Below are 16,147 nucleotides of genomic sequence, written 5' to 3'. Positions count from 1 at the left end.
GATCCTCAAAGCTATTTACTCCAAAATCATTGCAATACATTTATGAAACCAGAAATAAAACAACATCGGGGCTTGTAATAAAACTTTTATTTATTATTCATTTTAGAATGGTAATGTGTGTATTTCACTTTCAGCAAATGACAATTTGAAGTAAGCAGTGAGTTGCTTAAACATAAGAAAGAAAGTGTAAAACAATTAAAACTAGGGGTGTGCTGTTACTCATGTTCGAATTGCTTTTAAGAAGTATTTATCTACAGGTATTCATTAACGTGTTGATTTCAGAACAAGAAAAGCGGTCCTTCACAATCGAGTACCACTCAATCAATGGCAGTTAACTTGTGCAGCGAGTGTTTTAAAAGCCGATTGGAAGTGAATTTCTCTCTCATAAGGGGCGCTGAGATTGTTTACAGTTTACTTATCAACACGTTAATGAATGGCATTGAATAGCTGCTGATAAATACTTCTATAAAGAGAACGGGTATCAGCACGCCTCTAATTGATTGGAACCCGGGTCTCTAGGGCTGGGACAGTGCATCCCCATCACAGATCTGCACTGAGCTTTGGAAATTTGATTTTTTTCAAATGGGAGCAAGCACTCCCAGCACCCTCCACCCATTCGCTACCAGCAATATTCGATTCAACATCATCATACTAGTCTAGGACACAAACACAGTCAAACGTTGATCAACACCCCACCACCCCCACACCTGATGGCTTTAAAACAATATGGCTTCTTTATACATATCTCTGAGCACTCAAACATAATTAGAGTTTTGTTTTTTTACTGTTTTATTAGTGTGTTATAAATCTGTATCTTCAATGGCCTGTAGGGAATAGCAACACACACATATATATACATACATATATATATATATATATATATATATATATATATATATATATATATATATATATACACATATATATATATATATATATATATATATATATATATATATATATGCACGAACCACAACTTAACAAAATCGCTCTGTTTGCCCGAGGCACTTCTAGTTTTGCTTTAGTTGTTTTTATTTTCCAGACAATTTTCACTTTCACAGATTTAGTTCCTGTCAAACCACTCTTGTCCAGGACTAATGTTACCGAGGACAAGGTAGTCTTGAGATTCACAGTGCTAACCGGGTTCCCTCTCCTTCCTGTGTTACATCTAATAGGACCCTCCCCCTCCCATGGCCTGAGCCTCACACTTGGGTTCCATCCTGCACACATGAGCTTGTATTCAGTCTCTACGAGTTACTTAACGCCTACTTTATTTGTTTTTTTGAAAAGGAGGAAATTTGAAGTACCAACTTCCAAAGAACTATCTTAGGAGGCCTTGAATTACACTGTTACTTAGGTGTTGGGTTGTAATTTGGTAAAATTCTACCTATCCCCTGAAGTGGGGTCAGGAGGCCCTGTGACCTGTAACACACCTAGTGCAGTACTCCTATCAAACTTATTCTGTGGATGCATAACAAATTAGTTGCAGGCGATTCAAAGCAGTAAAAAGTCTAGGCACCAAAAAAAGATCAAGCGCCATACGAACGTGTGCGAATTGTGTTAAACCAACGAGAGAGAGAGTGTTGTTTCCGAGTACTACAGTCACTGCACCTTCAAAGAACTGATAGAAATATCAGCTTCAATCAATGACAACTAATCACAAGAGCAATATTAAAATAATACGTGTACCTGGGCATTATTTGGTGCAAAAAATTAATGAATTATTTACAGTATTTTGTTAACAGAATTGGGGCACCTCCCTTGTAACCAGGTGGAATAGCCAAATTGTTTATTTTCATTTTATGTAACCATACAATTGTGTGAATGCTCCGAGGTATAAATGCACTTATTTTCTATATATAAATATTCATATAGATATATACAGTAAATACAGACTACTTAACACACACGCACTACATATATCAATATCGTATATAATAATATTGTAGGATACAGTAGAATTATATATTATATAATAGAGACTGCATGACATTGAATACTGTACAGTTCAGTAAGCAAAACTTTAATACAACAAGTGCTGAAGGTTCAGCCTTTGGATCTCATTTTTGGCGTCTTGAGTTCAATCAATCCCGATGACAGAACGACCGGGAGAACAGCACCGTTACAAATTCCATTGCTGAGCAGGTAAAGAGCTTGATCTAATTAAAGTAATTCCCCAAATTCAGTTTCTTTTATCTTATTTAGGGTTAAACATACAGCGTGTCCTCTTCATTTCGACTTGGAGGAGTACAATATAGGACTTTACTGTCCACGAAAAACCAAGGGAGCGCTGTACTTCGTTCTCTATACGTGGCACCGCCTGCTTGCTATATAAACAGAATACTCTGTGGACATACGCAGCACTAGGGGCGGAACTATACACTACTGTCACAATGCGGTGCATATCACAGTATGATGCGCCTCACAATATGCAGTGCGATACCAATCATGATACAGTGCGTATCACTATACATGTGATGATCCTGATGAGCTACTTGTACGATGCACAATAAGATCAAACGACCATGTAATAGGTTAGGGAGAAGATGTATTATTCAATACTATAAAAACACACGTGGTCTTCATTTCAAGAAACAATTGGTGAACTGCAATGAACCATGTTGAGCTTTCGATATATCATGCAAAGAAAGTATCGTGATTCACCAACAGGCGGAGAGTCGTTACACCCCTTTATCAGCCATGTCACTTGAGTTACCATGCGTTGAATCGTCTTATTCTTATACAACACGTGAACAAGCAGCTCAAAGTTCACGCGTACCCACATCACAACGGTCACCGATCTGGGGAATTTTTTTTTTTTTTTTTTTTTTTTTTTTTTAAATCACATAAAATGCACACTATTCATGATTAGTGTTTGAAATAAACTGCTGTTTTAATGTTTCTTTAACTATGAAAGCTGAAGCGAGTCACAATGGATGTTGACAGCAACAAAAATCAGTCTGAAGCAAGCGGAAAAGCACAGCTGTAAAAACCAGCTTGTCTCGAGTCTTATTCTGTGTGAAAGTTCAAACTATCTAAAGAATGAAAGGAGTGTCTCCAGGGCCACAGTGAGCTTGCTCGGTTACTTTTCAGGTTGTTCTGCATACCGTTGTCCGCTTGTTAAAAGGAAGGCGCTGCCTTTTTTTTTTTTCTTCACTTGGGCCAGGCGAGGCAGTTGAGACCGAGAGACGTGCTACACATTCTTCAGCAGCGGAAATATACCAGAGCGCCGTACCACTGCAGAAATGAACAGGAACATTTGGGAAATTGAAATGTACCACAAACTAATGCCACAGGGGTGTCTACACTGTCTGGTCACTTCATTAGGACCACTGGGTGCCCTGCTCACAATGTGGCATAGATGCCACAAGGTGCTGGAAGGTGTCTCAAGGGGATCCGTTAAGGGAATGGGGTAGCCCTGGAAGATGCCTGCAGTCTCAGTCATTCACAATTCGAGCATGGTAGAGGGCACGTTATCCTCTTGAAAGTAGCCACTGCCACCAGGGTACAAGTGCAGCATTCCAGAGTAATCAAGGAACCCAAGGTATGCCAGGAGAAATCCAACAGGGGAGACAGCCAAATCCAACAGGGGAGACAGCCAAGACCAATAGGGGAGACAGCCAGGTCCTAATAAAGTGACCAGGCAGTGTAATCACAGGGCAGGAATGCATCTCCCTCGCAGTGAAGCTCAGGGACGCTTCAGGAGATAACTTGAGTCTTCCATGCAAACCGTGATCTACTGTGAGCAAAGCAGCAACAGAGAATGGCATCGAGAGAGACGGAGAACATACACAACACAGGACATTAGATGGGTAAGTTCAGGACAATGTAGCAGATACAGAGTGAAGTGTCCCATAATTAGGTTCAATGATGCTAATTAGCATGTCGGTGACACCAACACCCCCCCCCCACCTCATCACCATGACCTACAGCCACTGTAAGCACATGGAAATAAGTATGTTTGGCACAGATACAGCTCGGTACACCCCCTGATCATGATACACTCAGTAATGTGTAGCTAAAGAAGGTCCTCAGCAAGTCTCATCACATTCAGACAAGCGGTTCTCCAGAAATGATAGATAGATAGATAGATATATACACACACATACCTGTACAGACCGATCCAATACAATACAGCACACTGTCCAGTCACCTACAGCACAGTCCGTTCCAGTCTGTACGATACGATGATACATTGTGAAAGATTTAAAGTTTGTCAAAGAATATTTTCTTCATCATTACAGTCCAGTCTTTTACAGTTTAGTCAAACACAGCACAGACCAGTCTAATACAGCCTAGTCCAATACAGGAAAGTCTAAGATCAACCAGTCCAATACAAAAGCCGTCAAAGACTCTGGTCCTAATCTCCTCTAGTCTGCCTTGATGGTCTTCTTGCTGCTGCTGCTGCTGCTCCCGCCCTTGATGTAGGTCTGATAGAAGAAGGAGAGGAAGAGGAACAGGTAGCTGAGGTACATGAGGGAGGCCCACAGGATATTATCTAGGTAGGAGAAGCAGCGTCCGTCCTGCATCCAGAAGAAGACCAGGCCACTGACCACCAGCCCCATGACCATCTGTGCGATCTGCGTGGTGGTGATGAGCATGGCGAGGGAGCGGGGCACCCGCACGCCCGCTGCCCGCGCCGCATAGTAGCTGTACATGAGAGCGTGGGCCAGGTAGTTCATGGTCATGAACCAGCCCCCTCCTGCCACGCGGTCCTTGTAGGAGTACCAGGAATACAGCAGCACCGTGATGTGGTGGTACCAGTGCAGGAAGATGAGCCGCTGCTTCCGGAGTACAATGAACACCGTGTCCCCTGCACAGAGAGAAAGAGACAGAGAGAGAGGAGAAGTTAAAGAGGGACTGAGATAGCGAGGCAGAGTGTGACAGACAGAGAAAGGGAGTGAGGGGTTGACTGGGAGAGATGGGTTGGACCAGCAGGCAGAGAGAGAAAGAAAGGGAGTGCGATGCAATGGTTATTCTGGGGAAAGGGGAATTCTTACCCAGTTCGGGAGCCTTGCTCAGCACAAAGGCGTACGCCCAGAACTTGCTGACAGGGCCGCTGTAGAAGCTCTGGTCACATACGGACTGCTTGAAGCCACTGGTGTCCAGAATGTACAGCATGTACCAGCCGGTCCGCACAGCCCCGATGATACTGCAGAGAGACAGACAGACACAATGTACAGCACGTACCAGCCAGTCCGCACAGCCCCGATGATACTGCAGAGAGACAGACAGACACAATGTACAGCATGTACCAGCCGGTCCGCACAGCCCCGATGATACTGCAGAGAGACAGACAGACAGACACAATGTACAGCATGTACCAGCTGGTCCGCACAGCCCCGATGATACTGCAGAGAGACAGACAGACACAATGTACAGCATGTACCAGCTGGTCCGCACAGCCCCGATGATACTGCAGAGAGACAGACAGACAGACAGACAGACAGACACAATGAATGAATACTAGCTGTGGATCTGTGACGTCACCAGAATGCAGATTTTTGGTGGGAGTGCCCATTAACACACCTATAGAACTGTTCACACTCAATTACCAATGACATTTTATCTCATTATAAAGCAGGTGTGTCACTAAATCTGTGTTGCTGTCTCTGTCTAGACTTCAGCCCAGTTCTGCCTAATCACTGCAGTCTGGGCGTGGGTTCTTGAATGAGAAATGTTAATGTGAAATCCACTGTTAACAAGCACAAGATAATAAAACAAAAAATAACAAAATAGTCAAATTAATTATTAAAAAATTCAACCCTCACACAAGCAAATCCACATGCAGACACACAGAGAGACAGGTAGAAACACACACAGAGACAGACACACACACAAAAAGAAAGATACAGACAGATGGACAGACATACATACACACTGCAGGGATGGAAATAAGACTCCCATTGCATAGCAGTTTGATCCATTCCCTGGTTTTACTCAGTTTAATAAGACACGCCCGAACTTGTTACCTGTACACACCATGCCTAATCAAGCGTGTGGTAAAACTGCTATGCAATAGGAGTCTTATTTCCATCCCTGATTGAATGTGTGAAAGCTTGCTACCTGAAGACTGCCAGGCTGAGGGACCACAGGACCAGGGGCTTGCGGAGCTCCAGTTTTTGCCTCTGCTTCATAAACTGCTGTCCCCCGAAAATCACAGCGGCGTAGAGGGCTGAGAACACAAAGGACTTGCTCCTGCAAAAACAAGGAGACCGTCAGTGATGTACAGCACCTATTGCCATGGCTGCAAGTTCAGACATCACAGCTACTGCAGCACAACACCCATTATTTGGATTGAGCGATCCAGAAATCAGGCACTGGCAATCAGACAAGTAAAACTAGTGAAGAAACAGCTCAATAGGTTTCTGGTGACTGCTTTATTTCTTGGATTTTGTGGAGCACAGCAATCCACACAAACCCAAGCAGCTGTTTCTTCACTTGGAATGGTAAATGAGCCCAATCAGCAGCAACGACCCTCACCTGTGGAGATCTTGATCTGAATAGGTTCCTGCAGCACTATTCCAGCCATCAGTGACCAGGACGACTGCATCAACAGTTTTGACAGAACATTACAGTGTGTTCATTTCATGTGTATTAAGAGAAATGTTATGAAGTCATGAAAAGTACGTCATGAACTCATGCTTGTGACTTTTTGAATTCAATAGGAATTTCATTTGAAATCAGTAGGAAATCATGTGTTAGTTACATTGAAATTAATAATTAAGTAAGTGTGGCACACTGATACAAATATAACGATAGACAGACACTCCTTTTTAAATGGAAACCACATTTAAAAGATTTTCAGAAGATTGAATTTCTCACTTCTTGTTTATCATGCCATGTGTTATATATGTTTAGTATAATTCTCTGTTGCAGTTTGTCTTATACCAGTAGTTAAGTAAAGATCTTTTTTCAACCACAGTTGTGCACTCGCACACAATGTGTGCCAAAGGATTTTCTTCTAGCTAGAATTTTCTGGGAGCCAACAGGAACATTCTCAAGGTCAGCATCAGCTGCAGCCGCCGCAACCACCCTTCTTAGATAATAGAAATATTAAGCCTAGCCTATAACTGTTGTCTTTTCCTAAATTCTAAACATAGAATTATTTGGTTCCGGAAGGTTTGGAATTTCCAGGAAGGTTTGGAGTCTGTGCCCCGAAGATTCTGGACATTCTGCTATCCTGCCCCGCAGCTCTCAACAGCTGTGTAACAGTCTTCAAAATGCACAAGAGGCAAATACAACGCAAACAAAATAAATTTCCAATCGTCAGCAACTTGGGAAGATGCGTATGTGTGTGTGTGTGTGCGGTGAAAGCAAAAAAAAAAAAAAAAACACTGAGAATCAGCTAAAACAGACAGCGAGAAGCAAGGGGGAGGGAGGAGAGATGGCGGAACAGAAAGGGGCACAACAGCAGCAAGGAGGGAAGAGGGAAAAAATAAGGGAGGAGAGGAAGAGAGAGGAGAGGGCAACAGACGGAGCAAGGGAGAGATGGGAGATTACAGGGAAAGATTGAAACAAACGAGAGGAGGGAGGAGAGAGTGAAAGCATGATGGTGGAGTGAAAGAGGGAGATGTTAACTACAGGAAACTAAGAAAAGAAGCGGGGAACGGTGACAGTAAGAAGGGCAGAGTACAGAAAGAGGGGGGTCAGAAAGGAGGGGGAGAGAGCGAGGAGGGGGAGAGTAAGTGGGGAGTCAGAAAGGAGGGGGAGAGAGCAAGGAGGGGAGAGAGCAAGGAGAGGGGGTAGAGTGAGAGGGGGTCAGGTGGGAAGGAGGAAGACAGAGGTGCAGGTATTTTCTTTGCTGATCAGCATTTTAGAGGCTGCTGAGGTAGCTCAGAGCAGCTGTGTCCCACTCATCATGTGACTGAGGTTGCTGTGCATCTGAAACACTACCGGTGCACACATCTGCCGCGACCTTCAGGAAAGACCCTGAATGTGTTACAGTGCCTTGAATGATTGTCTTGCAGCTCTTGACAGAAAGCTGTCATTTCTGTCCATTCTGATTTTTTGTATAGAGCTTTTCAATACTAACTCATATTTGCCACAGTAGCATAAGGAAATAAGACTCCCACTGTACAGCAGTTTGATCCATTCCCTAGTTTTACTGTGAGTTTGATACAACACACCTCAGCTTGTTACCTACAGTATACACGAATTAAGCTTGTAGTAAAAACTGGAATGGGAGAAACTGCAATAGGAGTCTTATTTCCATCCCTGAAGTCCTGATTTCATTCTCTCTACATTCCTTTCTGCAGCGCCAGTTAAGATTAACTCTCTCATAAACATTATGCTCTGCTCCCATATCGAGATTGTTATCATTTTCCTGTATTGTTCAATCTTGCACTTCCTTTTTCCCCACCCTCAGGTTGATACAGGTCCGTTGTATCACCGAGCACGCCCGCCTCGCCCAAAGCTCAGCGGCTTTCTGCGAAACTAACCAACGAAAAACCTCCTACCGGGCTAGAGAGTCGGGCAGGGGGACTGACAGCGGTGTCATTCATACCGGTGTGCCTACTTACAATTCGTCTCAGACATTCTATGATGTAGCGACGCAATTTACACCTCCATCTTAGAACCGGACGAACCCGTTTCGCCAGAACTATAGTTCTTGCTGAAGCAGGAATGAGTAGTTCCTGGGTGCCCGAGGCTGCTACAGTACACGTGCATTCACATCAAACTATAGTGCGTTATTCTAACTTGTGTGCTAGTCCAGTACTTGACTTTGTTTTTGTTATTATTATTATTATTATTATTATTATTGTGTACGGCACCAACACACGAGGCATTCCACACCATGCAAAAAATGTCCACATTTCTGGGTTCAGTACAATTTCAAATGCCCGAATCTCATTAAACTCGCAACACCGAGACAACATACAGTAATGTGGATAACAAGACTATTTATCAGCAAAAAACAAATAACAACAAAATGAGTTATATTAAAGAATATTCCATTATTAAAATTGATGTACTCGGATGAACCACGGAGGACAACACCGTTTGCTTTAGAACACAAGCAAGCATTATTATTAATAATAATAATAATAATAATAATAATAATAATAATAATAATAATAATAATAATAATAATGCAAACACCAATGTTTTGTTTTTTTGTTTGTTTGTTTTGTTTTTTTCCTGTTTATTGTAACCGTGATTCAATAGCGGTTGAATTGAAGTGGATTTCAATAGAAAAAATAGCTGTTATACACACACACTGCAGCAGGCCTACCTATCCAAACAGTAATACTGACTGTACCCTTACCAACCGGTACCACTAAAACAATACAAAAATCAACGCAACACAGTGCCGTGACAGCAGCACTACCAATCCCGTCAGAACAACATAGCATTAGGATTAATTCAGAGACGTTTCGCTAGCCTGCAGGGCTGGGATTCTGTACAGAATCTCCATGTTATTCCACACGTTACCTTATTAAAAACCCGTTCCGGTTACTCACCAGTTTTCCTTCATCCATTCGATCGCCGGTCGCTCATCAAAGCTCCGCTCAAAGTCGTATTCCTGTAAAGGTGGAAGGTGCTCGCTTGCATTCATTTCTGTATCTGTGCGGTATAGTGTTTTTAATGCTGTTGTGTTAATAATAATAATAATAATAATAATAATACTTCTTATGCAGTACTCTTCTGTGATCGTCCCCCTTTTTATACTGAAATGCAGAACTAGATTTCAGGACATATACATAAATGAAATGACGTACTGTACCGGTAAATACAAATATCAACCGTTAACCCGCTGACTATTTAAAAAATGGCTTGCAGTTTTACTATTATTAACCACTGTAATTTCCAATATAAAAAGCAGAATGCACGAGTAACATGTAAAGGTGGAGAAAGCTCGTCTGTAACACACACGCTATGCTACACCACTACACCGACACGCTGCACGTACAGCAGACAGACAAACAGACCAACTGAGCAACATTTTAACTGCTGGGTGGGGCGGAGCACCGGCTCCCGGGACCTCCCACAAGCGCACGGTGTTGGGAGGGGATGTTTGTTCTGAAAATCTGCGCCTCCCCCTCGAAACGGGCTTCGGGTAGCACATCTTAACAGAGACCGAACTGAATGGGCTACATCAATTATTATTATTATTATTATTATTATTATTATTATTATTCAATATAGGAAGGTGATTCTGAGAGGCAGAAGTTCAAAATAGGCTAACCTGTGGTTTAAATAAACTGTACAGGTTTTAACCCACTAGCTCATTTGGAGAGGCACAGATGAGCCGTGTTGACTGTCTTGACTTTATATTATAATAATAATATTATACGACGAATAAAAACATTGTAGATAATGAAACGTATAAAATGAATTCATTTATTTGTGAAACGCTGAAAATATTATCTCAAATTTTTGTAGGCGTGTCGCAAAAAAAGGGGTACTTCTGCAGAACGAAGGCTCACACAGGGTAGCTCGCGGTAGTACTGTGTGCGCAACTCGTTAAAGACGTCATCATTATATGCTTCAGCCCGATCACATGATAAGGGTGTTACGAAGTTTATTTCATAACAATAACCTAACCCTAAACCTAAGGTTCGTGGGGTATTGGTCGTAACTTTAAATACACACAACAATAAACTAGCCGTAAACCTAAGGTTAGTAAGGTATTATGGTCACGTGGTAGGGGTGTTGAGGGTGAATGAAGTACTTCCTAAATTTCGAGTTGCGCACGCAACACTACCTTGGGAGCTACCCTGTGTGGGAGCTACCCTGCGAGAGCTACGCTGTGTGAGCTACCCCGCGTGAGCTACCCTGTGTGAGCTACCCCGCGTGAGCTACCCTGTGTGAACTACCCTGCGAGAGCTACCCTGTGTGAGCTACCCTGCGAGAGCTACCCTGTGTGAGCTATGCTGTGTGAGGTACCCCGCGTGAGCTACCCTGTGTGAGCTACCCCGCGTGAGCTACCCTGTGTGAGCTACCCTGCGAGAGCTACCCTGTGTGAGCTACGCTGTGTGAGCTATCCCGCGTGAGCTACCCTGCATGAGCTACCCTGTGTGAGCTACCCCGCGTAAGCTACCCTGTGTGAGCTACCCTGCGAGAGCTACCCTGTGTGAGCTATCCCGCGTGAGCTACCCTGTGTGAGCTACCCCGCGTGAGCTACCCTGTGTGAGCTACCCTGCGAGAGCTACCCTGTGTGAGCTACGCTGTGTGAGCTATCCCGCGTGAGCTACCCCGCGTGAGCTATCCTGCGTGAGCTACCCTGTGGGAGCTACGCTGTGGGAGCCTTCTTTTTATGTGTATTTTAAGTCATTAGTAGCCTAGATAAGTACCACACCTGTATAAATGCCCTAAAAAAGAGGTACATCCAAGTTTGTGGTTCTGGTTCAAAGACACAGGCCCTATTTGCCTTTCTGACTTGACATACGAATATTATTATTATTATTATTATTATTATTATTATTATTATTATTATTATTATTATTATTATTATTATTTTAATAACCATTTAAGCTGTTACAAATACAATTTGTTACAGTGTTGCATTATGCAGCTCTTAGCTAAGGAATGAGCTACGGAGATAGGCTGAAAGAACTTCATTTTTATTTTATAGATCCCTGTTTTTCTGCCAAAAAAATGTATAAGAATGTATTATATAATCAATTGTTGTTGTCTGATAATGTATACATGCATATCTACATAATGACTAGAGTGTAAAGAGGTTTGCAGTGGAAAACTGTTCCCCTGAGGTAAATAACGTTTTTGCTCACTTGTCACATTTTGAGGTCACTGTGATGTCAGAGGGAAATAATAATTTTGCTGGATATTGGTCCGAGGGAATCGTTTTCATAGTGGGGGGGTTCTACATGTCATAAGAAAATCTGTTAAAGAGCCCAGTAGTGGTGTGGGGGGCGGGATGTCATTTTTCATAGGATAGTCTTTGAAAAATAGTCTAAGGGGAGCGGGATCATATTTCATTGGGGACCAAATTTCAGTGTTGACCGCTAGAGTGACTATTGGCTGGTTCGTTACAATATAAGTGTATAATAAAAAAAAAAAACTAAACGTTTACCGCAGTAAATTTGCCCAGTAATTTTGCAGTTTGCCCATGGTTATACTCCGCGTTTGTCATAGTTTACCATGGTTTGCCATGTTTTTTTTTTTTTTTAATATGCTTTACCATACATCTCTGAGCTTCACAATGCTTACCTATTCTTTTTTTCACAATGCTTTGTTGTGCTTTTACTAGGGGAACATTTTATAACTTGTGTGTAGTGACTGAGAAAGAAAGAAAGAAAGAAAGAAAGAAAGAAAGAAAGAAAGAAAGGCTATCGAAGCACATATTAGCGGTGTATCCAGTGTGCAGCTGGGGATTGCTTCTGCAGGGTAAGCAAGGAGTCGATGCTGCTGCTTCCTCAAATCCATTAATGTGTCTGGGTCTTAATGTGTGTCTCTATGTACATTTGGCCTACAAAACAAGGTTAGAAGACATTAGTAAAGTTTGTGAAGGCCACTCTGCAGCCTCAACGCGTTAATCTATTCGGCGCGCTTTTTTAGTTCTCCCTCGTGTACTGCTATTTATATTATTATTATTATTATTATTATTATTATTATTATTATTATTAATTCAAACCAATAAAACTACACGGAATTTCAAGGCAATTTAATCCAAACAGATCCAAAATTAATTTCCTTACACTAACAATATGAATACAGGCAGGTCTATTACAATTTCTAACTGGAAATAACCGGTTTAATTACTTTGGATCTCTTCCAAAGTTTTTTGTTTTTTTAATCACAGCAGGTGATGTGTTGCAACGCCCTCCTTCAAACGAGGCGTCATTAACTCTGGGTTGCCAATAAGAGCATTTCCATGGTAACGTGGCACTGCTGTGCCAAACACGTCGACTCTTGGCAAGCGGACACGACATTCATTTCTGTTATTAAAAGGTATGTCAATTCTGATACAGCAACGTTTGTAGTGTCCTCAGTTGTAAGTGGTAAAATAAAGCCCCTGTTTCAGTTTAATCACGGCTCACCCCGAGGACGGTTGTAAACGCTTGGGTGTTGTTTTGTTGTGTGGCTATGTGTGCGTGTTAGTCCGAAAATCATGAGGTGTTTGGATTTCAGAAATTGCTCAAGCAGTTAAGTCTGTTAAACACAGGTAAGGTTTCTAAATAACAGCATAGGTCCCAAGTTTCATCAACTAATCAACTAGAATACCTACAATTACATTTCGAATCAATAAAATAAAAATAAAACGACAACTATATATATATATATATATATATATATATATATATATATATATATATATATATATATATATATATATATATAGCCCCTTTCACAGGTCACAACCCCCCGTAGTGTGAAACTGTGAAACCACGTACCCGGGTGGGCAGCGACCCACCTCCATATGTTAGGAGGCTGTGTGGTCTTGTGGTTAAAGAAAAGGGCTTGTAACCAGCAGGTCCCCGATTCAAATCCCACCTCAGCCACTTACTCATTGCGTGATCCTAAGCAAATCACTTAACCTCCTTGTGCTCCGTCTTTCGGGTGAGACGTAATTGTAAGTGACTCTGCAGCTGATGCATAATTCACACGCCCTAGTCTCTGTAAGTCGCCTTGGATAAAGGCGTCTGCTAAATAAACAAATAATAATGTTAAGTCTCATTTTGCGAGTTGTACAATGACTGTCGCGGTTCTACTGGTTTTAGTGTCTTTAAATCTTTTGGGTTGATATTGTCAGCTTGCTTGTTGTCCGCTTGAATGACCAGGTACACCTTGCAATGTGTCTCCCGCCAAACCTGCTTCGAGCTGGTTAAGGTTGGATGGCCGTCTTTCATAGTTGCCAGGCTTTTGTGAATGGAGCCCCCACTTATTTAAACCACTCTGGCAACGGTAATAATTAATGACTTTGTTCAAAACCAGAGAAACTGGGGGTGCTGAAAATGGGGGATGATGTATATTTATATAGCCTACAGAAAATAGTATTTTTTGTGTATTTCATAATAATATGCACACCAACTCAAGTTTTATAGGGAATAAGACGAAAAAACGCGGGTACATTTTTTTTTTACTTTTTATGTAACATTGAAAAACCTCATTAACTACGTTCCAAAAGAGATGTTACGCAAATAAAATGCAACGACCTCCGGACCTTAGATTTTTGAAATACTAACATACAAATACAATACATTAATCTTCGGCACTAATGATTTGATTCTGTTTGACATGTTAATTGATGTCAATTCATTCACAGACTGGCGTATAGGTTACTATTTCCAATGTAGCCTATCCAAAAACGACACCCATGCTATGTTTGCAACAGCTATAGAAACAATATCCTAAACGCTTACATTTTGATTTCAAACAAAACCTTTTAAAAACAGTAACGGAATAAACCGTTGTGTCATGACGGAAATAAAACATCAACCCATTTTTTAATCAAAACCACATCTTTTTTTTATTACTGAAACCAGTCTAAAAGGTAGATCTAGTGCACTGCTAACGGCTTTTCAAAATATCCAGCTCACTGTTGTGATGATGATTACTTTTGTGAAAGACTGAGAACTAGAGTTTAGTTTATCCGGATACCAACTTCAGTATGCTTGAAATGTTGATAACAAATGAGATAGCCCGTTGTAAGAAGCCCTCAAATAGACTGCTGTTTTTTTTTTTTTTTTGGTTTTGTTTTTCTGTATTATATACAGTATTATTATTATTATTTAGTATTATTTAGTTTAGCTATATAAGTGAAATTATACCTAAGGGAGTTTATACTTAAATGAGGTTTATAAAAATAAAAAAAACAGTACAGTATTAAGATTGGATTCTGTTTAGATCATTGAAATAGAACCATGTGTGTGTACATCATTTATATTTAAAAAAAAATCGAGTATTACAACTTGATATTTAACAGGCATATGTTTTGACAAGGTGGCATGGTTCATTGGAGGCAAATGAAAAACAGTCCAGGGAGACCATATTGCACAGACTGATCTATGGAGAAAAAAATACAACAAAAAACAGATTAAGTAGTCCTTTGGGCATCATTTATTTTGGAGATAGTGCTCTAAAGAAATGTATTAGGTGATATAATCTTTTTCATATAGAACGTACTATTACCTTTGTCAATATAGGGGCCACTACCAGCATGGATATGTATTTCTACAAAACAGTTAACTTATATGTAAACAGTTAACTTATTATATAGACCTATTATCTTTAAACTACAACTGCACCATGTTTTTCTTTTTGGGGAAATCTTCATCAGGGATCAATTAATTGAAGATATCAGCTAGAGAAATAAGGAACACAACTTATTTATTAGAAGCTGTGCTGTGTGTAGCGTAGCATTCTGTTCCTGTATTTGCCTGCAGTTGATGCTTTCTCCTTGGGTGAGTTTGCCGCTGGTGAGCGGAGCCAAACACAGGGATCCTCCAATCACACAGTTTGGAGTGCAGAGGGCCCTGCCCTCCAGGACCAGCAGGTGGTAGATCTGCTTGTGATAATGAAGAAGTTTAAAGACGCCATGCAGAAAGGTAATCCGTTCAATCCTGGCTCTGTGTTCACTCATATACAGTTAAAAAAAAAAAAAATCCTTTTAAGGGCACGTCACTTATAAAGACCACCTCACAATGAAGGCCTCTCTTTTACAGTCCCTTCAACGTATCAAATCCCTGTTAAATCACCTCTGTTAAGACCAACATGGTGTAAACTGCCAAACCATCTGGAAAACTTATTGGAAAAACAACTTTTAGAAACTAAAACAGTGTGTTTGAACAGTTTGCATAAAATACAATAATAATATCTTATTAAAATTCCTTGTCAAATGTTTCGTCTCTGTAGCTTCGGTAGCAAGGACACCGCCCTGTTAAGTCCACATTCAATACTTAAAGTGCAGCACAGCAACCAGGACAGAGGACACACAGTTCAAAATTAAGTAGAGCTAGACTTGGGACAGACCTTGATAATAATGATATACAGACATCTGTTTTTTTTGTTTTTTGTATCGGATAGTTTGTATCAGATGGAAATGAGGTCACATCAAAATTAACTAATGTTTATTCTAAAAAAAGAAAGTACAGATGAAGATACAAGCTAATTTTCACCCCAATCAGGGTCAGAGCAGTCAAAAAGCCTATGAGTGACACAGCCTGGAGTGGATAACAACATG

The 16,147-nt window shown here is 41.1% G+C and overlaps 1 protein-coding gene across 1 annotated transcript; it reads right to left on the bottom strand.

Annotated features, from left to right (window-relative positions):
• Positions 1–72: 72 nt before the first annotated feature.
• On the bottom strand, positions 73–9,932 carry LOC117417739 (elongation of very long chain fatty acids protein 6-like). The gene is made up of 4 exons (XM_034030023.3): positions 9,465–9,932; positions 6,067–6,198; positions 5,001–5,152; positions 73–4,813 (listed from the first exon to the last, which is right to left on the bottom strand). Exons 1-4 carry the CDS (start codon positions 9,557–9,559, stop codon positions 4,371–4,373), a joined length of 822 nt encoding a protein of 273 aa, XP_033885914.1. The 5' UTR covers positions 9,560–9,932; the 3' UTR covers positions 73–4,370.
• Positions 9,933–16,147: the final 6,215 nt, after the last annotated feature.

Source organism: Acipenser ruthenus, chromosome 13 (genome assembly GCF_902713425.1).
Source record: "Acipenser ruthenus chromosome 13, fAciRut3.2 maternal haplotype, whole genome shotgun sequence".
NCBI lineage: Eukaryota > Metazoa > Chordata > Actinopteri > Acipenseriformes > Acipenseridae > Acipenser > Acipenser ruthenus.
This window is presented reverse-complemented; position numbering and strand designations above follow the sequence as displayed.

Bases quoted from the DNA above. Each gene is read 5' to 3' on its own strand.
- LOC117417739 (XM_034030023.3), bottom strand. From the start codon at position 9,559: ATGAATGCAAGCGAGCACCTTCCACCTTTACAGGAATACGACTTTGAG. The intron at 6,199-9,464 runs GTGAGTAACCGG...TTGTTTTTGCAG, and splicing joins GAATGGATGAAGGAAAACTG to GAGCAAGTCCTTTGTGTTCT. The intron at 5,153-6,066 runs GTAGCAAGCTTT...GTCTCTCTGCAG, and splicing joins CTCAGCCTGGCAGTCTTCAG to TATCATCGGGGCTGTGCGGA.